We start from the raw sequence: 26534 nt of genomic DNA, 5'->3' as shown, positions 1-26534 counted from the left end.
AAAACAAAACCAAACAAAACTCCTAGAAAAAGAGATCAGACCTGAGGATACCAGGGGCAGGCGTGGGGAGACGGGATTGGAGGAAGACGGTCAAAAGGGACAAACTTCCACTCGTAAGATCACCAAGTCCTGGGGATGGAAGGTACAACATCACGGCTCCAGTTAACACTGCTGTATGGTGTATTTGAAAGTTAAGAGAGTAAATCCTGAGTTCTCACCACAAGGAGAAAACATTTTTTTTTACTGATATGAAATGATAGATGTTAAATTACTGTGGTAATCGTTTCACAATATATGAGTCATATCACGATGCTGTACGCTTTAAAATTACACAGTGCTGTATGTCAATTATATCTCAGTAAAACTGGGTAATGAAAACCACTTTTTTTTTTTTTCAAAAATTTTATTTATTTATTTGACAGAGAGAGACAGCCAGCGAGAGAGGGAACACAAGCAGGGGGAGTGGGAGAGGAAGAAGCAGGCTCACAGTGGAGGAGCCTGATGTGGGGCTCGATCCCAGAACGCTGGCATCACGCCCTGAGCCGAAGGCAGACGCCTAACGACTGCGCCACCCAGGTGCCCCATGAAAACTACCTTTTTGAACTGTGGATAAAATGTTAATCAGGGTACCAAGTCACCAAAAAGTGTACGAGAACATGCAAAAAACTCACTTCAGTGACCAAGAAAAAAAACACCCTGAGATTTTATATTATGCTTGAATTCAAATATATACTATTTTCTGGATTGCATAGTATATTTCATTTTGAAAACGAATACTTAATATTTTCAGATTACAAAAGCACACATGATCACTACAGAAAATTTAAAGTACAGAATAAGTATTTGAAATTAAAAAAAAATAGGCGAAGGGGATTAAGAGTACACTTATCCAGACAAGCACGGAGTAATGTACAGAATTGCTGAATCACTACATTGTACACCTGAAACTAACACAACACTACGTTAACTATATTGGAGTTAAGATTGAAAACTTAAAAAAAAATAATAAAAATTAGAAAAAATGAAAAAAAAAAAGGTTAAAAACAATCTTAACCTTCCAAAGAGAGACAATTTATCAGCCATAAAATCCTGGTCCATTTAATTTTTCTGCACATACACATCACAAACACAATTTCCTTTTTACACAGCTAGGACCATATCATTTTTTAAATTTTACTTTTTTACTTAACTGGAGCATAGGATTATCTCCCTTTGCCCTTAGCTATTGTTCTGTAAGTTTTAACGTCGTGGGCATTTGCTTTTCCCCATGTGTCCACTGTGTAAAAAAGCTATAAGGGCAATTTGCAAATACAGCTCCTTGTGTGCACGTCTGATAATGTCCTCAGGATAAATTCCTAGAAATAAAACTTCTGGGTCGGAGTACACAATTTCAAGGTTTTGCTACATACTGTCAAATTGCTACCACCTTCTTGGAGAGAAATTTATATTCCCAATAGCAGTGGATAAGAATGTTTATCTCATGTTCCTCCCCAGCACTAACTACAGTCTTAAAAAAATATTTGCACATTTCTCATTGTTACATTTTTATTTTTGGTTTGATTTGTATTTTTTTGATTACTAGTGAGTTTGGACGTTTTTCCATGTTCCTTAGAGATAGTTCCTCTCCGTGAATTTATGTGTATTGCCCATATTTCTATCGAGAGTGTTCATCTTCTAAAGAAATTATTCCGAAGAGTACATTGTGATACTTTTACTAATGCTTTGTTGCTAGTTCAATTTTAGACAAAGTCTTTGCAATCAACAACAGCAGAGGCATTGTTCTTCTTCCAGCAATTTCATGAGCTAAAAAAAAGAAACCACAACAATTTAAAAAATTCAGGCTGAGGCAAAGACGGCACCTAGAAAAATTGAGTCTACCCTAACCCCAAAGAGGAGACGGCACCGGGGAATTCCTTAGCCCACAGGAACGGTCTATCAGGAAGTTTTCCAGAAACAGTAAGTGTAGATCGTGATCAGTGGTGTTTCTGATTCAAATGCGAAGTCCATCTCATAAATCGGGATTTATTTTATTTTTTGGTTGTGTTTTGATTCTGGCTTTTTCCATGTCCCAGTGGTCCTGGTTCTTGGGGGCTCCACTGTGAAACTGGAGGGAGGCAAGACAGGAGTAGACACACCGCAATCCATCCGAGAGTGTTACGTCTTCACGCTCCTTTTGTTTCGAGACACTGGGTGTTGGCAGCCCTCATAGCGCCAGGATGCTGCTTGGGTTTATTTTCACTTACATCCGTATTACTGTGGGTAAGAACAAAGCTGCCTATCACAGATGCTACACAATTGGTTGTTGAATGACTCTGCAGCTGCAGTTTCTACCCTGGGGGTGGGGTGGGGTGTGCACATTCGCACAACTGCGTTGGCACCGTCAGAGTCACGCAGAAGAATGCTCTGCTATGAGCAGATCTGCTGCAGTGACAAGAAACATACTTGAGTTTTTCTCTCTCCGTTTCACAACTTTTGTCTACCAGCCACTGGCAGAAGTCACCATTTCTTCAGCTAAGAAATGCTGCTTTCCAAAATCCTTTGGCAGAGTCTCCCAGAGATTTGTTTTTCTGCTCCTTCCTAATTTAGCAACAGTCTTCAAAGGGGGAAAAAAAAACAACCTGACAAATCAATGCGGGAAGAAACCAACTCTGATTTAATTTTGCATTTCTTTCCTGGAACGTGTCAGAGTTTACCATCTACAACCCATACGATTCGGATGGGATCACTTGGGGGGAAAATAAATAAACAAAGATGTGCATACCCTAAGATCAGACCGTGCTTTATTCAAGCAGCAACATGTGATACAAATTCAAGATTTTTATTAAAAATTATTTGTCACTTAACATAATATCTCGATGGTTACGGAAAGCTTTTAACAAAGCAAAATAATGAGTTATATGAATAAACAGAAGAGTGAACGGTGCTAACTGTGACATTTTAATGATCACGTGGTTTTAATTATTCTTTTGATAATATGCAACTTTGTGAACATCTATTCAAGGGACTGAACTCTGTGCCTACTATGGAATTTGCAGTTGAATTAGAGCTTTGTTTCCTGTCTTTGGCATTTTTAAGCAAACAAATGGAAATGGTTCTAAGAATTTATAAAAATCTACCACCTACCAAAAGCATTTAAAAGGTAAAGTGATAAGTGCTAGAAAGAGAAAAAAAACAACACACGCTCATGGTATTTATTTGTGGGATACAGTAACAGAACAGAAGTCAGAATGAGAGAAGCAACCAGAAGTTCAGCCCATGCCAACCCTTTATTTGTTCTTGGCTGTCAGGGGTTTCCGGCTGATCTTTTTCGATTTGTCATTATTTTTCTTCGGCGGTTCTGGGTTTGCTTGCATGTGTCTGCCGTAGAGGCTGCAAAGAGAGAGGGAGAAACGGTGAGATCCACCTTGCTAACACAGGACCAGCTTTCATTGGGAGGGCTTTAAAGAAGAGATTCATCTCCAGGAATGTTCAGGAAGCCAAAGAAAACTAAAAGATCACTTCTGCTTGGTCCGGGTCAGACATTTTATTTAAGACTGTAAAATTCTCTTACACACACACGTGCACACACAGAACACACTATGAGGTCAGTTCTGGATAAGGGTCCTGGAATTTCACACTCACTGGGCCGTGTGTGAAAACCCCAAAGGAAGAGGGACCTGGGGATTGTGTGAACCGGTGATGCTCAGCCCAGCTGTTCCAGAATGAAGCTTGAAGGGCTGTGCGTGTTGAAGCCGACAATGACAAAAACTGGGTCGAACTGAAGAGACAGAGTGTCCACTTAGTGAAAAGTGAACATCACGCCTGGCCGGCAAAGCCCGGGGGCTGGATAATGTGACAGAGAGCAATGGTGTCCAAGCCTGCTTGGGCTGCTCACCCGTGATTGATAGTGCTGGGATGGCGGCCACACATCAATGCCACGTTAATAAGTACCGTTGATTAAATGTTGACAAAGTACCCTACAATTATAGTGGAAGGCATCCGGCGCAGAGCGAAGCTCGCTTGTGGCTGAGAGGATGGAACCCAACAGCAGATAGTAATTAATCGATAATTTATGAGTAATTCTGATTAAACAAAATTAAAAGCCAACCCTCAAATAAATACAGCTCAACTTTAACTTCCCTTATGGATATAACTGTGTCCCAGAGCGAGCCCGGTGTGCGTCTCCGTTCCTCCACAGCAAAGGCAATGCGTGATCTGCTTGCAGCAACTGCCCTGTGTCACCTGGATGGGGGAGGAGCCCGAGACTGACCTCCCGGTGCAAGGTGTCCCTTGTTCTAAAGTCCACTCAAGGAGTCGATACTCTCTTGACGCTTGCACCTTGCCGGGCAAACTGGTGGCACAGGCTGATGCTCTTGAGGTCACGGACACTGTGGTCGACTGGCCGATGGATGGACCTCGCACACAGAGTTGGCCAATTGATAGAGTAAGGGGTAAGTTGATAGGTGATAGTGTGGTCTTCTCCAGAGGCTTCCAAGTGTCTCCCTGGAAGGGCCACGAGCAGGTTCCACCAGCAGTGGCCATGAAGCTAGGTCTCTGCTCGCAAGGAACTCAGAATGCAGAGGCCGGAGCCGGCAGCACTGACCTACGAGCTGGAGGATGCACGTCCAGCCAGGGGATGGGAACGTCTCCAGGTAAAAGGGGGACCGTCTCCCAGGTTAAGGAGGGACCATGTGTCTCTTTGACAGGTAACATTACAGCCTGCAAGTTAGCTTTCAACTTCTGTAAAAATGAGCTTACAAGACTTTGCTCAGTCTCATGGAGAGGCCCAGTCGTGCCCAGCCTGCCAGTCAGTGAGCCGCCCTGTGTCCCCATAGGAGAAACACCTCTGACTATCACCTTACACCACAACCAGAGCTCTGCAGAGGTGATTCAGGAACTTGCCATGGCAAGACCGTCCTGTTATCTGGGGACCCCTCTCCCTCACCCCTGCAGCATCTCTCCTGGAGGCATCAAATGGGTTAAAGAAGGAGCCGAAGTAGACACCTCCCTTATTCCTCAGCTTTAGCAACACATACCCTGAAACATCCTTTTTCCTCTAGCGGGCCCGGCCCCTCCCCGCCTCCTATGACACAGCTTCCTTCATGTGAGCTCACAAAGCAGGGTGGCATCCCCAGGGGCCGTTGTGCTCCAAGTCCTCTCCAAAGTCCTACAGTGTGTGCATTCCTAGCTTCCATCTGGCCTCATCTACCTCTCCTCGATTTCCCAAACCCTTACTTCTGGAAGGGGTAAAAACATCCCTGTTCTTACTCACAGACAGCATTCAACGTTAAGGGTTACAAAAGTCTGCAGAAGTACAGCTCCGTAGCGCATGAGCTGGGAAATCTGGCAAGAGCGACACAAAGGAGACGTCAGAGGAGGGAAGAGAAGATCTGACAAGGGCCTACGTGTCACATCCTGAAGCAGTATGAGCCGAGGTGGGCACAGAGGGCTTCCTGGAAGAAGTGGGGGTTTCGGTGGACCTGACCGTGGTAAACCAGCAAGGTCATCTCAGAGGGGAGTACAAAAGCTGTTTAGAACTCAGCAAGGCTCCTTTTGTTATGGAGGAACTAGAATGTTCCAATGTTCCAATGTCTGCCTTCTGTAGGGTCAGACCCCACTGTGCCTGGACCTCCTGGGGTCACACAGCAAGTCACTACATGGGGCCAGATCAGACAGCGCATTCGTGAGCTTGACATTGAAATCCTCCTTCTGCGACTTACTAGCTGTGGACTCTGGGCAAAGGGCTGGCATCCCCCCACATCCCTCGCTTGCTGTGCCTCAGCTTCTCCATCTGTAAAAAAATGATGCTGTATTCTGAGTATGGCAGCTTCAGTGGTTAAAATGAGCCCAGTATACCCGGTACGTCTCCTGGAAGTGGTCAGTGGGTGCTTGCTGAATAACACGATGACATGGGGTTGTAGTTGGAGGGATTTAATAAAGATAATTCTATGATTACTTCTTTAGGGCTTTTTCCTTTGAAAAAAAAATAACATGGTATTTTCAATCAATGCCAAATCTCCAAGCATCTCTGGGAGAAAGGTTTTAATCCTCTTTGAAGAAAGCAACTAAGGCAGAGCTCAGTGCATGCCCCTACTTCCTCGCTGAGTCACTGGCAACACGGGGATGCTGCGGGGCCCTCCGCCCGGTCCCTGACTCCTCCCGCTGCGTGGGCAGACGACAGTGGCGCTTTACCGGTGGCCGTGTGCACATGCAGACACCACTGGGACAGAGCAGGAATGACAAGCATCTTAGGGTCCGAAGTCTGGGGTTCCATTCTGGGCTCTACCAGGGATTAGCCATGAGGTTTCCATTTGGTAAGTCAGTGTGGTAGGCAGAATAATTCCCCCTCCCCTTGCAAAATACTGACATTCTGACCCCTGAAGCCTGTGAACACATTATATCATAAAGGGATTCTGTGGAGGTGATTAAGGATCGTGGGCTGGGAAGACAAGCTGCATTTTCCGGGTGGGCTCAGTGCAATCACAAGGGTCTTAATAAGAGGGAGGAAGGTCAGAGTCAGAGGGATTTGAACATGTTACACTGCTGGCTTTGAAGATGGAGGAGAGGGGCTCCCAGCAAGAAACGCAGGCAGCCTCCAGAAACTAGAAAGGCAAGGAAAGGGGTTCTCCCCTGGAGCCCCCAGCAGGATGTAACCCTGCGGACACCCTGATTTCAGACTTCTGACCTCCAGAGCTGTACGAGGGTCCGTGTGTTTTGTTTTCAGGCACCGAGTTCATGGTACTTTGTTATAACAACAGGGAACTTATGCAGCAAATGGACCTTTCCGGGCCTGATGGGGCAGCCTAGAAGTGAGGCGTCTGCTTATCTTCCGCAGAAGAAAAACGGGAGACTTTCTGGGGGCAGCAGGTCATTGAAAAGAAGGAAAAGTTAAACTAAGTTTCAAAAAGGACAAAGTATGCCCCAAGGTGTTTCCCCAAAGGAAAAATGGGTGCTGTTTCTACCAGAAGAAGAGGGAACAGGGGAGCAAGGTGTCTCCTCTCTACTCTAGTTGGACTGGATGGTCCCCACCCCCCTCTATTCTCCGATGCTAATTCTCTGATGCTAACACCCTAGCCCGTGTTTTGAATGTACCCAGGATTTCACTTCTAGAGCCAATTGAATGAGGCACGGAGAGGCCAATGCCATTGAAAGAAGTTTCCCAAAAGGAGGGGGCATGCCACGCCACCCAAGGCCACATGGGGAAGTGCCAGGGTTGGTGAGGAGGCACAGGGAACAAAGCAGGGAGCAGGACCCTGGTCCTTTATGGTGGTTTCGTGGGAAGGAATGGGTGGGTTTGTGCGAATTTAGGGATGGGCAGTTTGAATAATTTCTAGGCGCTCAAGGGTGGTCTCCAGTTGTATGGGATCTGGCCCTGGGGTGATTTAGGGCAGGGGAAATACTGGCTTGGTGTGTGTGAGTTCCCTGAAGCCTCAAGGTGGTCGAGGTGTTAGCTTTGGACTGGTTGGTTTATGTATCAAAAACAACCTGGCAGGGGCGCCTGGGTGGCACAGCGGTTAAGCGTCTGCCTTCGGCTCAGGGCGTGATCCCGGCGTTATGGGATCGAGCCCCACATCAGGCTCCTCTGCTATGAGCCTGCTTCTTCCTCTCCCACTCCCCTTGCTTGTGTTCCCTCTCTAGCTGGCTGTCTCTATCTCTGTCGAATAAATAAATAAAATCTTAAAAAAATAAAAAAAACAACCTGGCAATTAAGTTGGTTGCTATCTCTAGGAATTAAGCTAGCCCTGCATAGGGCAGTCTCTCCCCAGCCAGCAAGACCTCCAAGATGTCAAAACAGCATAAAAGACAGAAAATAAGAAACATGACTAACGAATACAGTCACCGCCTTCAGGATGCCCTCTGTTCTCCTGACCCCATATCCACCCCCCCACTCCCCACATGACATACTTGCCCCTCGGCCTTAGTGAAGACAGCTTCTCTGACTCTACCTGCTCCTTCCACCTCCTCCATCTGAGAAAATCCCAATCATCCCTTGGACCCCGGCACAAGGCACTTTCCAGACCAGCGTGTCTCCTTAGCACTCTGCTCAGGCAGCACCTGTCCTGCCCTCCTGGAGCCCACGGCACCCTGCCCTGGGGATCCCCAGACAATAGTCCTGGGGCTTCACTCCTGTCTGCTTTCCCACACCCTGCTCGCCCTCAATGACATGTGACTTTGGGCAAGTGGCTCATTTGCCACCCTTGAAGCCCGTATCTGCAACCTGAGGACGAACACTGCTAGCTACCTCGTAGGGCTTCGGTGAAGATAAATGGGACACGGGAAAGGTCTTGTCTGCACAGGGACACAGCAGACATTCCAGAATGGCAGTGGACACCTCTGACCTCTCGCACAGGTCCAAGACTCAGGCTAAGCTGGCTAGTTCCTTCCACCTGACATGTTGCCTTCGAGCACATACCAGAGCCAGGAATGCAATCTTGCCATCATGACCTTCAAAGGGAGGAGGCTTCCGGTCGGCACTGAAATCGGGCCCTGCCAGCTTGACAGTGGTGACTAAGGGAGCCCCGCTCAAGGTCACCGACAGGGCAGCAGCCGCTGGGAGACAAGATGTTCAAGTCCTACAGAGGAGGGACCCGATGCCACAGAGTCGTAGAAACCTTCCTCTCCCCCAAGATCGGAGGTGGACAGAGGATAAGTGAAAGATGATGAAGGAGTGGGAAAAACCGACGAAAAACAATCCAAAGTGACAGGAAAGGTTCCATTACGCACAGGAGTCTGAGGAGGCTGCTTCCGTCACTGCAGAGACTCTCAAAGGCGGGTGCCTCCGGATGCCGTCTGCTGGGGGAGGTGAGCAAGCCAGCGTGTTCTCACCTGCGGGGGTGCGCCCTACTCCAAGCGCCACCCGCTGAGTTCCTGCCAACGACCCCCTCTGGAAGAATCCCTGTGAAATGGTTCCATGGCCGCCGGGGTCAGCTGACTGATCCCTTCAGACACATCCGGTTAAAGCAGCCTGCACGCTGGCCACCTGAAGCAACGGCACGCTACCGCCCATTGACGGCTGGGACTGCAGCAAAAAATTCCAGCTCGCCCGAATCGAATCAAGTTCGCAAGTCATCTCGAGGAGTGTGATACGCATGCGCTCCTAATACTAACGGCCACATTTTACTGAATATGGGCATTTTCATTGTGGGAAATAATCCACAGGAGGCTGATGGTTTCTTTTGGATCCCAGGCTCTCCTTCAGACCCTCTACCCGTTCAGGGCTGCAGCAGAAGACCACGGGGGCCCACCCCATTCCTTGTGAAAATGCCCTCTCTTGGCTGCAAGGCACCATCTTGGTTCCTAGTCTCTCCTTTGGACACTACTTCAGCCCTATGTTTCTGCTTTTATCTGTTTTCTCTTCCCTAGAAAGGACATCTAACTTACAGCTTCAGTGACCACCTCTGAGCAGCACCTCCCAGAACCCCTCCCCCCCCATGCCACCGCCATCTTTGGCCTTTCCCACTTGGATACCGAGCCCTTAAACCCAACCAAAGCACAGAACAGTTTCCCACCCTGACTTCCACAGGTCTGTCCCTCTAGTTCTCTAGACCTCAAGGATCAAAACACTGAAGTCATCTTGACATCTGCCTCTTTTTTTTGGTGACCAAGTAAATCAAATTGATTGGCGCTTCCTCTGAAATTCTTGGCCTGGGACCAGGGAAGTATCGGAAACTCCAAGCAGAGCTCTATGTGTTTTTATTCAGCGGGAGGAGAACACAACTTCATCTCTCTGTTCTCTAGCACACCTGAGCCAGGAAGGCTGGCCTGGAGGAAGGCAGTGCGGAGGACAGTCAAGATGGCCTGAGGGTACGCTCTGCCACCTAGCACCTGACTAGCCTCAGAGTCCCCGCTCTTTCCAGAATATGTTACCTCACTGGCAAATGGGAGTATGTGCACACTGTCTACCTCGCAAGTGCTCTGGCACTCAGACCGGCTTGGGCTCCTTTGTACGTTTGAAAAATAAAATGGTGCAAAATCGATCTGAGCCCTGGAATTAGCCCCTCCTGCCAGGCGGCACTCCTTTTTGTTTCTTGCTGATCTGCGTTCACTACTGTCTGGAATGCCTGCCTGGGTCCTATTCTGCAATTCGGATCCCATCCCTATGTTTAGGCTTTTCAGAGCTTTCACCCCCTGCCCCAATCTCTGCCTTTACAAAACACTATGGGATTTATCAGGATTTCACCAATAAGTCCTTGATGATACATGGGTTCCTGCTCTTGGCATGGTATTCTGAAGTCTCGGCAGAGTGCTGCGATGACGACACATCAGTTATGGCCACCAGACATTCGGCCTTCACTGTCACAACAATCCAGGGAAGAAGAGGCTTTTCTTCATTTTTCGAAGGAGGACACTGAGGCTTAGCAAGTTTAGGCCCAGATCAAACCCAGGCAATTACTCCTAAGTTCAAACTCTTTTTTTTTTTTTTTTTTAAGATTTGATTTATTTGGGTTGCCTGGGTGGCTCAGTTGTTAAGTGTCTGCCTTCAGCTCAGGGCGTGATCCCAGGGTCCTGGGATCGAGCCCCACATCGGGCTTCCTGCTCCACTGCGAGCCTGCTTCTTCCTCTCCCACTCCCCCTGCTTGTGTTCCCTCTCTCACTGGCTGTCTCTCTCTGTCAAATAAATAAATAAAATCTTGAAAAAAAAAAGATTTTATGTATTTGACACAGAAAGAGAGAATAAGCAGGGGGAGCTGCAGAAGGAAAGGGAGAAGCAGGCTCCCTGAGCAGGAAGCCCCGATGCAGGGCTTGATCCCAGGACCTTCGGATCATGACCTGAGCTGAAGTCAGATGCTTCACCAACTGGGCCACACAGGTGCCCCCCAAGTTTGAACTCTTAATGCACTAAATTATCTTGTCTCCCATCTTTTTTAGATTTCTCAGATTGGTCTTCTTAATAAGCCTGCCATTTTCTTGCGGGTGGGGACTGCAGAGTTCACTTCTTTTGTATTCTGTATACTCAAGGCACAGAAAGAAGCACATTGTGTGCTGTGTAAATATTGTGTTTCAGAATGCCAGGTATATGAGAGGTACAATATGCTGCTCTTAAGTCATTTGCTCATGTCATATGCCTCCCTCCTGTTGTTTTGGGTGTTTCCATGGAAAGTCCTTATACAGACCAAGAAAAGAACCAATTTGAAAATCCAAGTTATATGGCCGGTGACAATAATGGAGAGAAATAATTCTGTTTATAATCTGTAATCTTATGGTGGGATGCTAAATTTAAAATCTCCACAAATAAATCTGTGGACAAAGTGTGAAGCCTAGATTATTAATAAGCATTTTGCAATATCTTTATTTATCCTATCTAGCAGCTATGAGGGGCTGGTGACAGAACCTTAGCACAGAAATTGCTGAGTCTTAGAGAAGAAAAAAAAAATTAATAGTTACCATATTCCTGGGAGAAATCTCATTAATTCAAAAGGCAATGATTTTTCGAGATCAAACCTCCAAGAGATGGTTCCATGCAGCTCACTAACGGCAGTGGGTGCCTTTCCCGTTTTTCTCCATTACAACCCCTCGCTCCTCTGTATCCCCAACACACAGTCCAAAGCAAAGTATAAACATGCATTTTGAAAGCCATGGAAATAGCCAAAAGGAATGCGCAGATGGCCTAAGACAGATACTAGGCTATGCAAAAATATAAAATATAAAGCAGATTTTAAAATACCCCATACATTCTAGGCTCACTATCCGCCCCACTGGAGGGGAGAAATGAGGATTCTGGCGGAGCAAAGCTAACAATCTCATGCACAAAAGATGCTCAGGAAACTTCATCATCCTGTCTACTCTAATGATGCTTTTACTTAATAAAAATTCCCCGAGCAGTTGCAAGGATATTAGGCAAGGTCTTTGGTTATGTATCAGAGGTCCGAGCTGTCACCACCAAGCATGCAGTTCAGGGGGTAGGTTCCCTGGGGAAGCAGCAAATCCAGCTTTCACGGAACACATGCCGAGAAAAATCGATAACTGCAACTTGCTTCCCTGCTTAAGCATTTAAGAAAATAGGTAATCCTTTTAAATTAAACTGTGAAGTGCTAAATGTTGCAATTTCCAGAATAAAGTAAAAGGCAAGAGGAAAGCAGTCTAAGGGCGTTTGTAACTTTCCCAAACAAGCTTCCTTAATAGACTCCATACCTGGCCTGAATATTTTTTATGAAAAGAACTATTTTTTGATCTAGTACTTAGCATTTGCAGAGACTAAAATGGAGACATCCAAACATACATGCGTGTGTTGGTGATACACACTCAGATATACAAACTTAACCATAAATACAAGGGTGTGAGGAATTTTTTTTTATATGTGCAATCAGCCCCCTTCCAAATTTACTCTTAAGAAACACTACTATTAAAATTCACTAAATTGAATCTGGCTTTCAAGCCACATAATAAAGTAATTCTCTAACAGATCCCTTAACAGAGACATCTGGATATTAATACAACATAACCATAAATTACTTGTTGAGATTATATAGCCTACTTTAAATCTCACATCCTGCCAAAAAGACTTGACTGGAGAGATTACTTCAATCGGGGCAAGAGTGAGGCACCACCCAAAGCCGTGAATTTAAAGGCAGTAAGACCATCCAGCTAGGTGTTCAATGATGCCATTGACACAAAATGGATCAAAGCATCAACACGAAAAGTCACCCTGAATAAGAGCAGCTCAACTCCGAGGCCAGTGGGTCCTGACAGTAAGCTGACTGACGGTATTAACAAAGCTGGAGAGAGATTCTGCCCCTCACGAGTGTCTGTCTTGGTCAGCAGTACAAACAACAGGGTAAATGCTGGCAGTGGGCATCGAATCACCCCCCTACCCCCAGAAAGGTGATGAGGACCCAGGCTGGGAGTCCTGTGCATCTGCGCATGTCCTCCCAGCACCATGTCTCTAAGAAGAAGCAGAGAACACAAACACGGTCGGCTGCCCCAGCCCTTCTAACTCTGAGCTGCACCTGCCAGCTCTCTCCCCTCCACATTCCAGCCCTTAGCACATGGGCAAACATGTCAGGCCCCCGCACCCTTCCGAGGTTTGTGCTTGCTATTTATTCTGCCTGGAGTGTTCTTCTCGTGGAGAGAGACAGGCACGATCACCATCTCCATCTTACAGACGAGGGTGTGGACACCCAGAGAGATTTCATGCCTTGGAGGTGAACGGCCCTGCCTCGGCTTTAGTGTCAAAACCCGGCTCAGTCTGAAACCCTTCCCTTTGCCTGGGGGCACAATGACTAGTTCATACACTAGCCTGTGCTCAACTTGAGCCAACTAAAGAAAGACTTAGGATCCTTGCTCAAACTGTCGGGGAGAGAAGTTCTTTGTTTCCCATTTATTTCAGTGAGGAGCCCAGGTGTGCTGTCAGCTGTGTTGACATCTTGTGAAGAGAGCTTGCCTGGGAGAGAAACCAGCCCCGACAAAGCAGAAGTGAACGATGAAGAGGGATGGGGTCCAATGATATTGAGCCCTTACGTTATACCATGCCTGAAGTCTATTGTATTGCTGGATTATTTTTAGTATAAAATAACGAAACAATCTGCACTTCTCTTAGTTTTGTGTTTCTTGTCATCAAAAGGATGCTGAGTCCAACTGACACATCACTCTCATCTACTTCCAATGTAAATCCTAAGAGAGGTCCTTTTGCCCACATTACCCATCTTTTAACCACATTCATTTCCTTCACACCAACAGTCACAATATATTTTATTTATTTGATTCCTTGTTCTTTCCTGACTACCTTTCCTAGCAGGCTAACTCCGAGAGAGCAAGAACCCCTTCTGTCTTGTTTGGTATCCTGTGTGGGACGCCATGGGCATGGCATGAACATTTGTTGACCGAATAGAAGCACACATCACTACACTTACTGGGATATATTGGAAGCATCTAACTCTGTGGACAGCCCCCCAACTGGATCATTAGTGCCTCTGAAACAGGGACTGTCTTAATCATTGTGTTTCTTCAGTGCCTGCAACCCACTGGTCACCCAATAAATATTCACTGGTAGGTTGCAAGACTATCTTAGCCAAGGCATCTATTTCCCAATGTCCTCAGTTCCGTGCTCTTCAAGTGACAATCGATCCTCAGTTCCGTGCTCTTCAAGTGACAATCGATCAGCTTCCCATCCAGAGCTGACTACCGGAAGAGCATGTGTCATGCAGGCCAAGGCAAGCGTTCTAGTCTCTGGTGGCAGTTATCCTCTGTTATGGAATCTTGGCTTGTACATCAGTTTCCTATGTGTTTTCCTCTGTTTCTGCAGGATTTCTGAGGTGGGAAGGCGGCCGGTGAGGCTGGAAGTGAGGAAACGCATCACTGTGCCATTTTGTGAGGCCTCCTGGGGGCCCAGTCTGTCATCCTCTTGTGGAGACTCTCTTTCACAGCACCGTGACCAGGGCTTTCCATAAATTCCTTTAAAGTACAGTGGGCTTCTAATGAATATTAATCCCATGTAATATTAGTAAGACCTCGTTGAAGACAATAATTGTTTTTAAAAGGGAATGAAAGTTAAAATGAACATTATAAAACCAGTGGGTTCTTTCCCTCTTTTTCCTTTGGACGAATTAAAAATCAGAATAAATTTTCATAATCATGGAAAGGTAAGAGTCTTTCTGGCCACACAAGGTTCCTTCATGAATGGCTTCAGGTTGTACACAACCCCTAACGTGGTGAAGCTAGTGACCACAATAGCAAAACTCATCTAGCACTCACTGTATGTTAGCATTTCTGCATGAAGCTTCTGTGGGCATTTTCCATCTATCAGCTCATTTAAACCTGAAGCAATATCCCATGAATGCAAGTAGCCGCGTGGCTGCAGATAGAAGAGTGATATTACAAATGAACAGCTAATGTCACAGGACTAGGAACATTAGTGCCTCAACAGCGAAGCTTTATTTCTTTCTTCTGTTTTTCAGGTAAGGACAAATAGTAAAAGCATATTTAGAGGTTATTAATCTTCCTACCCCCCTCGTCTTCCTCTTTGTGGCTAACAATTGGGACTGTCTGTTCCTGAGACTGCTCCTTCCTCAGTTTCTCTCTGCCCAGGTGACTTGGTGATTTGATATGGCAAGGGACTCATGGCCAGGTCAGCGGAAAGCTAGCCATCCCTTTAAATTTAAGTACAAGCCTATCGGTTCCAGAGGCAGAGCAAATAACACTTGAAACGGATTCAGAAGGCTTCGGAATTAATCTGGTATCTGGGTAATCTGCTCCCCTAGACAGAAGATGGGGTGTTTGGACCTACATAGGGGCGGTAACTGTCTGGACTGCATGCTGCCACACCCCTCATGGGAGGAGTGGGCGCTGCACGAGACGGTACCCAAACCTCGCCCAGCTGGAACCATCCGTCAGAGGTGGACATCTGAATGGAACTGGCTGACTTTACACGCGAAGCTTGTGTAAGCACTTTGCTTTTATTAACTTGTCTAACCCTCAAGGAAAATCACGTTAAATGAAACCTTACAGGGCTCACATCTCCAAGGTTCCTTTTATGTTCAGGTCAGATTAAGGCAAGATGCTTGCGATCTTAGACAGCATGGTATTATGTGCCCCTCTCCTCTGTGAGGTGAGCCATGTTCAACTCACAAAGAGATTAAAAACAACTTAAGAAAAACTTAAAAATAAAAACCAGAAAGCACCCATCTACATATAGGTGGACTTACGCACCCAGTGCTTTCTCTAGGATGCTCTCTCGCACCAAGGGGACTTCAGGAAGCAGCAGCTACAGACCGGGAAACTCTATCCATTACTCTAGGCTCTTTCCCCGGCAAAGCGGAATCCCCCTGTCCTATAAACAGCTCTCTCTAAAGTGGAGAACCCCACTCCTGGAACATGGCCTGTCAAGTTGAACTGTGCTTTTCAGCCATTTCTGATACCAATCTTCGAACTACTGGTCAAGAGTCAGGAAAGGCTGCAGGAGGGGAGGAGACCAGCTTTTGGTGGCGAGGAAACAAAGTGGTATTTGGGAACAAGCCAACAACTGTTGAAAGAATAATGGAGACACCTATGGGAGCTCAACAGGAGACAAGCCTTTAGATCCCACCCTTCCTTTCGTTACACACTCATGTTTCTGAGTTTTGTGGAGAAAATATACCCCACAAAGGAATGGGGACCTTTAAAAAACTACTTTCAGTCTAACATATTTAGCAGATTGAATGTATCTCATCCACTTCCTCCTAGATTTTGTAAATCAGATTTTTAAGAGTCTCAGGGAAATTTATGGTCTTCAAGTGCAAAAAGGTTAAAAACGAAGGTGTTTGTGAGCCTCTGCTTGATGTTAAAAAGCATCTCCTTGGAGGATCCATGCATCAGCCATCAATCTGAGTGGGGATCCTGGGACTGTATCAAGAAGAGGATGGGACTCTCCCTTGGGGCTCAAGCTTTCGTTGTTTGATGCCCCCAACAGGCCTTGTCAACTCAGAGCAAAACTGTGGCTGTGGGTGGGGAAGGAGGAGCTCACGCTTGTCACAACAGACCTCATCCAAGAACCTCAAGTGTTTCATCTAGGAATCGCACCCACAACACACTCCTGGAAGGTGCGAGAGCATTCTAAATACAGACAGTGAAAGTCAAAGCAGGAGGTGGAGAAGCCAGAGGACCAGGATATCTATGGAACACCACCCCGGGCTGCTCTTTTCTTCTGGTTTCCAAGATATGACATTGTGGTCATGAGGGGGCCAACAGGATGACAGTTGGGTGAAAAATGAGAAAGAAATGCGTGCACAAGAGTTATTTCAAATACTAACAAACTGTGTCCTGCATCAATTGATTCACACAGACCTATGTTCTCAGGGAAAAATATTCATCCCCAAATAGCTGCTAATCAAGATTTCTGCCCAGTATATTTCCCCCCGGAACGGCCAAAGCCCCTCTGAGTCAGCAGTACTTGCTATACTGAATTACTACAGGGAGTTATGTTTCCCCTCATCAATATTTCAGAAAGTATTTTTAAAATCTTATTTCTAAACACATATTAGTACTCCTAATTTGTAGAGACAAACTCCAGACTTTCACAGATCTACTGAATAGCTCTGTCCAAAACACAAAATATACAAATGTAACTCCCAATTTTCTAGTAGCCACATTAAGAAAGTAAAAGTAAACAAATGAAATCAACCTTCATATATTTTATTTAACCCAATATATCTAAAATATGATCATTTCAACATGTAATCAATATAAACACGATTAATAATCTACTTTATCCTTAATTTAAAGACAAGTGACTTAGGAAATATGTAAGTTTAATTTTTTTTTTTTTTTTTTGTAGTAAGTGTCTTTGAAATCCAGTGAGTATTTTCCAGCACATCCCAATCAGACACGCTGTAATTCGACAGCTCAGGAGCCGCATGCTGTTTGTGGTTCCGTGATGCACAACAAATACAGACCCCGTGACCGCGGGGGAGTCGAGCCACTTCTTGCACTAGATCAAAGGCATTCTGAAAGCTGAGGGACTCTTTCTTGGCACTTTGTCTTTGCACATCAGAAAAAGGAAGGATGGACAGACCGACACACACACAATTTTTTTAAAAAAGTAACCTCACTTAGCGAGAGGTTCTTCCACTATCTTTAACTATTTCTAATAATTCTCCGTATGAGCCTGAAAAAGTCTTTAGGCCAATACAAATGACTCCCAAAGCCCGTGAACATTACTTGGTTGGAGAAAAGTATAGTCGGTCCTTCTGTTTCCCAAAAGCAAGAAAACAGAAATACAGCCATAGGAGCCTGAGGTCCACAACTCACAGCCAACCAGGTGGCACTCTCCACTACGACGGGCTCAAGAAGGAGCAGCTGTAGGCCATGTGTACTCACAGAGTTTTGCCATTTCCCAAGCAAGCTGGACTTCTGCACTCAGCTGTGCTCCTTGTGAGTGGCTAATACTAGTTCTAGATTCTGGCACGTCACCCTGCTCTGTCTCCCTGTTCATCTCTGACCTCTGGGCCGGGAAGTCTGGAGGGTGACCCACAGGGAGGGCTCTAGAAGCTCACTGCTGATGGTCACCAGGCAGGGCATCCCAATCGTGCCCATTATAAAGGAGAAAACTGGGTGCTTGAAAGAGACTGGGGACAAATAGTATATCTACTGGCTATCCCATGGCTAACATTATTTTTAAATTCTCCATTCCTCACCAAAGTATTTTTTCCATACAACTTAGCAATAAGAAACTGAAACTAAAGGAAGGGTGGGATCCAAAGACTTGTCTACTACTGAGCTCCCAGAGACGCCTTCATTATTCTTTTGACAACTGTTGACTTGTTCCCAAAAGCCACTTTGCTTCTTTCCCTGCAATGACACAGTCCCTCACCCACTAGCCTCTCTGGGTTCCCTTGCTCTGCTTCTGCCTCCCATGTTACCTGGAGGCTGTCGCCTTTGCCTTTGGCTAACACTGTCGGTGACCCTCTCTTATGGACAACACTTTACAGGGTTGACTTTGAAGCTGCCCACAATGAGCCACATAACACTGGCTGAACACGCAGGTTCTGGACAGACCTAGCAGCTGTGCAGCTTGGACCGCTCCAAGCCTCAGTTCTGCAATCTACAAAACAGACCTACGCTGCCTACGGTTTTGAGGAATGAATGAGGAAATCATGCAAAAAGCCTATCACTGTGCCTAGCCACGCATTAAACACGAACTATTTTTGCATTAAACCACTCTTAGGACATGGTAGGTCAGTTCTGCAGGATTTCTAGCAAATGAAAAAGGAAGGGTCCAAGCCCTCATCTGATTTCCAAATCCAGCCAACTTTTCCAGAGAGAGAGAGAGAGAGATTGAGAGAGAGAGAGAGAAAGGGTGTCTTTCTCTGTGCTCAGCATCCATGTGGGAGTTAAAACGTCTGGCAGACTGTTAGACCTGGTTTTGAGGTTCATCTATAACAGGCGGCAGCTGGGTAACCGTGGCAAACTCACCTAACCTCTCTGAACACGCTTTCTCATCTGGAAGGTGGGAATGAGAGCAACAGCACATACCTCACAGGGTCACTAGGAGGATGAAATAACAAAGTGTTTAGCAGGTACCACACAGGTGCTCGGTAAACCGAGGCTGTTACACACACTGTGCTCTGGGCTGCGGCCGTCCGTTCTAACCCTGGTTGAAGCCAGAGCTGCAAAACGCTCTTGGGTTGTGTGCTGAAAGTTTTTACACAAAACACAGTTTCTTTCCAAAGAGATGTTTTTTTAAAGTGCTGTAACATGTATGCTTGAGGAAAACAGCAAATGGCAAAGAACATCAGGCGAGGATCTTAAATATAAAACTACTAACAAGCTGGGCTCAGTCAGTTAAGCGTCCGACTCTTGATTTCGGCTCAGGTCATGATCTCCGGGTTGTGGGACCGAGCCTCACGTCCAGCTCCATGCTCAGTGCAGAGTCTACTTGGCATTCTCTCTCGTCCTCTGCCCCTTCCCCCCCTCCCACACTCTCTCTCAAATAAATAAATAAATCTTAAAAAAAAAAAAGGCTTAGTCACTTTCTGAGCCCAGTGTTCACTGAATATAACAAACAACCATGCTTGTCAAGGAGAATCATGGAGAATCCTCCTGCAAGAATGTTCATCGGCTTCTGCTCTGTCCACGGTTCTGAATGGGCGACTCTCCAGAACTAAGTGAAGAAATGAATAAGGGTATCCAGTACATGAGTACATCGCTGTCCTCCTCTTGCTCCAGCCCTCTCATTCACAGGCTGAGCTGTTCTCAGATCTATTCAGATGGGAACCACATTACGTAAGAGTCAATAATCTTTATGGTAACTCTGCAGTGAAAGTGTCATTTGTTGTAATGAACACTGATCATAAGTTAAGCCCCTAGCTACTCTCTCTGTTATTTTTCATTATACTGTTCCTTGCTCTGTTATATTTCAGGAGTACTGAGGGAATTCATCCAACTATGTTCGCTAGTCAGCTCTTCGTTACTCAGATTAGATTCTGCTAAGATGCAAAGAAGCGATTTGCAAACACACTGATTCTTAAGGAAATGCATCAGACGCCAGTTATGTGCTCTCCTCACCAATGCCAGTGGGCGCCCGCCCCTCCCTGGTTATTTGTCCCCCTTAATTTGCTATTTTCCTCTCTATTTATCTTCCACTCAATTCACAGTATGGTTCTCCGGGCCCAAATCCGAGAGACTATTAAAGTGTTTCTGGGTATTTTTTTTCCTCCAGTAATGACTCTTTGTTCAATTCGACACCCAGAATAATGTTTCCAAAATCATCATTGCCTTTCACATAGCTCTCACTTGCTAACACCACTCTGCTTACATTACAGTCATACCCCCTCCGGCTGCTTTAAAGGGTACTAACTCCAAAAGGCACACCAGCAAGGGAAAGCTGGAAGTTTTCCATTTCTTCAAAACCAGTATGAAAAATTCATTTTGCATGTTGGTATATTAAGCTCGAGAGTGGAATTTCCATATGCCGCTGTGCATCATCCTCTTGGACTTTCTTGCTTACAAGCAGGGTAGGAGTCCTCAGACAGACACGTCACTGCCATGCCTCAGAGGTCAGCAGCACAAAGGCGTGGAGACCGCGTGGGCTGGATTTTTGGCCACCGACATTTGTGGGCTGTACCGCTCTGAGTCTGACGCTTCGGTCCATTCCCCTCTGAGACCGGGCATCTTCCCTGTTCATTAGGCCATTAGGTTTCATCGTGTTTGCCATGATGCCCAAGAAGAATTTGAAACATTAAGGATAAAAAAAAAAAAAAAAAAGTGGCACCTGCAGGCACCAAAGTTCTGGGTTTGCCACCCTGGATATCTTTTTAGGGCGGACTTGGCTGGAAATGTTCCCTTTTTGAAGAAATGTAGCTCAATGAGCTGAAATGTATTCAGACAGGCAGGCTAGAGTAATGCCGTGTTCTCTTTTACTGTGCTGTTCTTCTGATACACATCAGACAAAAGCTGAGAAGAAGCTTTGATTAAAATGTCTGCAGCTCTTTAAAAATATTAAAACCTTTTTTTCCCCAGACACGCTCCAGCGCTTCTGGTGAGGGCAGAAGGCTACCTTCGGATGCACGTGAAGATCACGTGTACTGGGAACAGACGTCCCACAACCCCAGGCCAGGTCATACTCCTTGGGAATTCTGTAGTTGTGGGGAGAGTGTCCATAGAATCAAGGCCAAAAAAATAAGAGTTCAAGATATAGGTCAGGAGGTTAATTATTTTAAAGTTGAGATGAGCCATACGCACTCTAACATTATCAACGAGAAGGACAAAATTGGTGAACGAAGCTCCCCCGTACTTGAGGGAAATAATCACACTGAGTAGTTAATTAACCCAAATCTCAATTTCACATTAGGTGTAACACATGGAAACAGTAAACAAGCAAAAGCACCAGAAAATTTTAGCAGATATTAAATTAGGAAACAGCTAGCATTTGACAAGTACAACTATACTCACCGGAAGCTAAAAAGAAGGCTTGCGTACGATGGACCGGTTGATTTACACCCCATTCGAGAGGAACCACTATGGAATATATCGCCATACAGAACCTGCTGGAGCCTCACTTCGCTCCTATCTGAACAGGTATTCTCCGTGCCATCTAGGAGGGTTCGTTATGAGGACCGAGTGTCAGGTACTTGGCACCTGAACCTGGTTCTCCTCGAACATGCAGGGAACAGCTACTACCCAAGGAATCCATTCAAAGCGCATCTATCTGTTATCACATGCTAAGACATTAAGAATGAATGGCAGCACATGGATGGAAGGGTGCTTCCATAAAAATAATACGTGACACAACATTCATGTCGTTTAAAACATGTTCTGTGCATGCTGCCGGCAAACCATTCCCGACTTGGCTTATGTAACCGGGCCAGCCATTTCTCTTCTTCACAGTCTTGCCAAGCTGGTCCCAGTTACAAGTCCTCACTAGGGAAAAGGTGATGGTGACATGGTCCATAATGAATTACCCTTCCATGACGGCAACATGAGGGGCCACTCTCACTGGAGTAAACGAATCCAGGCATGCGGCAAGGACCCTGCCCTTCTGTTTTGCAGGCAAGGCTTCAACTCATCCCAGATGCATTCATATTAAGAAATAGTAACAACACACAGAGGGAGCAGCCCCACTGCCTACTTTCCGTCAGTATGTACTTTGGCTGGATACCCCACGGAAGTATCCTCCGTGTTTTCTTCAACAAAAGTATCCTGCGTGTTTCCTACAGCAATTCAACTCTGAAAGACTGCTGGCCCCAGACACAGGGGCACACGAACATTTATCTGTAATGTGCCAAATATGGACGCTCCTTGGCTAGAATTGTAGAGAAAAAGTTAACTCTGACAGTAATCCCAACTACATCTGTCTTCATTTTTAACTTCCAAGTTTCATTTTTAAAAAGAAAAAGAAATACATTACAACCCATTTAGAAATCGGAACTGGGTTAAAAAGAAAACTGCCAGAAGTCTCCTACTTCAACATAATTTCTACTAGCATTTTTGTAAATTTAAGTTTTCATCCCAAGTATTTTTTTAAATAGTAATCATACTTTATGTTATAATTAGGTTTATACTTTTATTTATTTATTTAAGATTTTTTTCCTTTTGAGTAACCACTACACCCAACGTGGGGCTCGAACTCACAACCCTGAGATCGACAGTTGCAGGCTCTACTGAGAGCCAGCGGGGTGCCCCTAGGTTTATAACAGACTGTTACTGTGTATTTGCCACATAATCATAAACACAATCACTGACAGGCTACCTGTGAGTCCACACTGCATTTCAACATTAAGGCAAACATTTCTTTGTCTTGAGGACAGACTGCTTCCAATATTCCGGTTTAACAGAAGAGCTTCTTGAGGAGTGTGGTTTTGGGCAAGCCCTCTGACCTAGCTAAGCTTCAGTTTTTCTCAGTGAAAAAAAAAAACAAAACAAAAACAAAAACAAAAAGAGATCAGGACTTTACCAAAAACAGCAGGCAGAATTCCGGAAAATACTCTGTGAAAGAGTTTCTTAGTTGGGAAGAGGACTGTTCTGGATACCTGGATGTAGAGGAAAAGGCTGTGTATAAACTAGGACGGAGAGAGTTCACACACACACACACACACACACAGGTGCGACCTGGATGGAAATTAGCACTCAGAAGAGATGTAAAACCTCCAAGTTCAATGGCATAGTGTGAGGAGAGAGAGAAGCATACCGCACTCAGCCCCTACAGAGGAGCCTACGTTAACAGAGAACAAGCCCTCGCCAGTGACCACGTCTCAAGCTCAGAGTTAAGGATTCTAGCCCGAGAGCTCTCCTTGGATCCTGTGAAAGAAGGGCTGGCTACTCAAAGAAGTCAGTGAAGTGGGGTGGAGACTTGAAGATTTCTGCACTGGGACGGCTGCACCTGCCACAGCGCCCGGTCAGGCACTTTCATGAAGGTGTCAGTTTACAGATTCAACTGAGCAATCTGAATTTCTAGGTATGAAATTAAGAGAAAGAATTGCAAATTGGACTACAATTCGAGCTTAAAAAAAAAAAAACACTGCAAAAATTAACACTCTGTCAGGCAAAGTCAAAAGAAAGCCCATTACAACTAAATCTTCATAAAATCCTTCTTCAATTGCTAGTGACTCAAGGAACCAGAATTCAATGGATATTAACACATCAATGTCAAAAGAGACTTAGGACGCAGAAACAGGGACAGAGATTTTGAGGTGCTTCCCATTAAGCCCCTTGTTCCAGGTGCCATTTTATTAAGGAGCTGAGTGGTCACGCCAGGAATACACAACGCACTGAGTCTCTGCTTCACCCACCGCCCCTGCCCTCTCGCTCAGGGTACCAGGAACCCGCAGGAGGCCACGCCTTAGTGCGTGTGCAGGTGTGAGCAGCTCCAAGGGCATCACTCTTGCAACCGCTGGTGGCCAGACTAGGCACTGAGGAGCTGGAGTGCGTGTGCCAGGGTGATGCCCGCGACTCCCCTTTCTGGTCGGACCGGCCTGCTTCCTTTCCTTCCTCCCCTGGGGCTGCCCAGGGCTCCGCAACCATTGGAAATCATCTAGACTTCTCCAGAGCCCAGCTGTAGCCATCCTATTTCTACCCAGGACTGTTGTCTGCCAGCTTGTCCTCAACCTTTTTGTGCACGCCACTGTAACTGGGGACACGATGCTCTCCCAGAGCTTACACTGGCTTCCCTGGGAGACCCCAGCAGAGGAGGGGCACTGCATAGTTTGAAAAAACTCCCTCCCACTGCACTGCCACCATCCAGTTCTACCTAGATACCACCTGGAGCATTTGACTTCACTGTCCTGACACCGGCTCTATGGTGGTGCATACTCCTCGAGCCAGCAGAGACCCCGAAGGCCAAGACAGTGTCTTATAAATCTCTGTCCACATAGCCTGGTCCCATACACACAAAGTATACTTAATACATAATTGCTCGTGGGCTGATTGATTAAAAGAGGCTCAGATTTACTCCCTTCCCAGGTTCCTAAGAAGAAATATACCATGAAACTGAAGGATACAGCTGGCTTCCTAATTAATATTAGGCACTTGACAGTTCTTAATTAAGAACTCTAAAATAAAGACCCACCTTTCTACCATGCCAAGTAGATACCACCTTCATTAGTATTTAAGAGCTGTAACCACGGCTTCATTTTTATGCTCTTTTCTCTGCCCTGCCAGATGGGAACATTAGCTGCATAGTATTTATTAATATAATAAACAAAGACAAGTGCAAAAGCTTGGGGAAAATTCAGGCAGAATTTGTCACTGTACTCCTTGAGCACAAGCTCTACGTGTAAGCGGAAGGAAGGCTTCTCTTGTCCTGCTTCCAAGAAGGAGACAAGAGGCTCCCTGCAGGAAGCAGCTCTCTGCCCCAGTCACCGCCTACAAAGAGCTTCTGTCCCCTGCGGGTCCAGTGTGGTGTCCGCAGGCCTGCCCCCACCCCCACCTATTTTCGTGACGCTCTGAGGGGCACTCTTCAAGGCTTGCCCGTCCAGACCTCCTGTGCTCTTGGAAAGGCCGGAATGTGGACTTTTTAAACTAGAAAAGATCTCGAAAGAGAAAAGGTACTGTCCCTTTCAAGATGGTCACACAGTCACTGTGGGCAGCAAAGCAGAGTTCCGGTGAGAACAGAGCCCCCAGTGCGTTCCGACTGGGAAGCACACGGCGTTTTCTAGCTCTGTGTGTCATCATCAGGGATGAACTGGTGAGCGCTCCTTTCTTCAAGCCCCTAAAGGGGGGAACCACTGAGCGACCCACATCCATGTCCTAGTATAACAGTGTCTGCTTTCACTCTCAGAAGCGTCCTCTTCTGGCCAATCAACTCTTTGGTCACCTTACTTCTCAGGTAATGAGAAAGTAAAAGGACGTCAAGAAGAGGTGGGCAAACAGTATTACAGGTTATCCCATGCCCCCTCCTCCTGACGGCCCAGTTCTAAGGAGTCGGGGCAGAAGCCTGCTCTTTGAAGTCAAAAATGAATGCGAAACCCAGTTTCTCACAGGCTGAGCAAACTTGGGGAAGAGGCTCAGACTCAAGCTTCCCAATTTGTGTGAAGGGAACAGACAGAATTACATGAACTTTGATCAGGCATCAAAACACCTGGACATAGGAGATAGTCAGCAGGGGGTTCTCACTAAAAGTCATGTTACAATTCTGAGAAATGACCCACAAAGCCTACATGTGTTTCAACAGGGGTTAAGTGCAAAGACTCTGGAGTCAAGGGGAACAGTCTAGATCCCAACTCTACTATTTCCTGGCTATGTGCCTTTGGGGAAACTACTGAGTTTCGGTTGTGAAAGAGCTGAAAAACAAGGTATCCTTCCCTCCTGGAGTGGCTATCGCCCCTTGGAGACTTTTTAGAAATCGGTGGGGGTGTTTGTGGCTGTCCTAATGACTGGAGGGCTATAGTGGCATTTACTGGATGAAGGTTTAGGATGCCATGTCTTTCGATAAAGCCAGACCTGCTACGTTTATAGAATGGTCTCCAGGGCTACAGAAGTTCTCTATGTCCACGGGACATTTGTGTGGGTGGAAACCCTAGAACCTAAATTTGTTTTATGTTGGAACACAAAGTATTTTCTGTCCAGTATCAATGTATACTCGACATTCCAGCAATGTAATTTTTGTGCAAATGGAGATGAAGCTGTATTTTGCTGTTTTTGGAGCTTTGCTAAGAATTGTTCACCATCTTGGAAAGTCACGTCACTAACATCGAGACCACTTCAAGCATCTGGGTAGCTAGTCTGTCACAACTCTATCAGCTGGCCGTCACAGCTGCCAAAGGCACAGAGAGGATTTCCATACACAGGTGCAAACATCTATTATTCCCCATCCTCTAGTGTAGACAGAAGTAAGCATTTATATTATTCAGTAAGAAACCATACTCCTTTTATTTCTCCATCATGTTACAGTTGGAAAATGAGCATGACTTCTTAAAAAACTACATGTGTAGGCTGTGTTACCTACAATCCTGTTTCAGGACTGCAGTGGCATGACCAAAACGATGATCACAAAAGGATTGGGAAGATTAGAGAAACACTGCTCTTCCTCGTAGGGGCTGCCGTGAAGTTAAATATGGTAACGGAATCAGGGCCTACCATGGAATAATTGCTCAAGAAACCTTAGCTACTTTTAATATCATTAATGTTGCCAGCAGCCACCCTTTCCA

At 45.8% G+C, this 26534-nt stretch overlaps 1 protein-coding gene across 1 annotated transcript in view; it reads right to left on the bottom strand.

Moving 5' to 3' along the window:
* Positions 1–382: 382 nt before the first annotated feature.
* Positions 383–26534, bottom strand: part of RSU1 (Ras suppressor protein 1) — a 187860-nt gene continuing 161708 nt past the window's right edge. Inside the window, exon 9 of the mRNA XM_026479004.4 lies at positions 383–3369. Coding sequence (XP_026334789.1) covers positions 3267–3369 — 103 coding nt within the window. The 3' untranslated portion in view covers positions 383–3266. The remainder of the gene's footprint in view (positions 3370–26534) is intronic.

This window comes from Ursus arctos, unplaced genomic scaffold, assembly GCF_023065955.2.
Source record: "Ursus arctos isolate Adak ecotype North America unplaced genomic scaffold, UrsArc2.0 scaffold_30, whole genome shotgun sequence".
Taxonomy (NCBI): domain Eukaryota; kingdom Metazoa; phylum Chordata; class Mammalia; order Carnivora; family Ursidae; genus Ursus; species Ursus arctos.
Note: the sequence above shows the minus strand (reverse complement) of the source record. Positions and strands in the feature narration are given on the sequence as shown.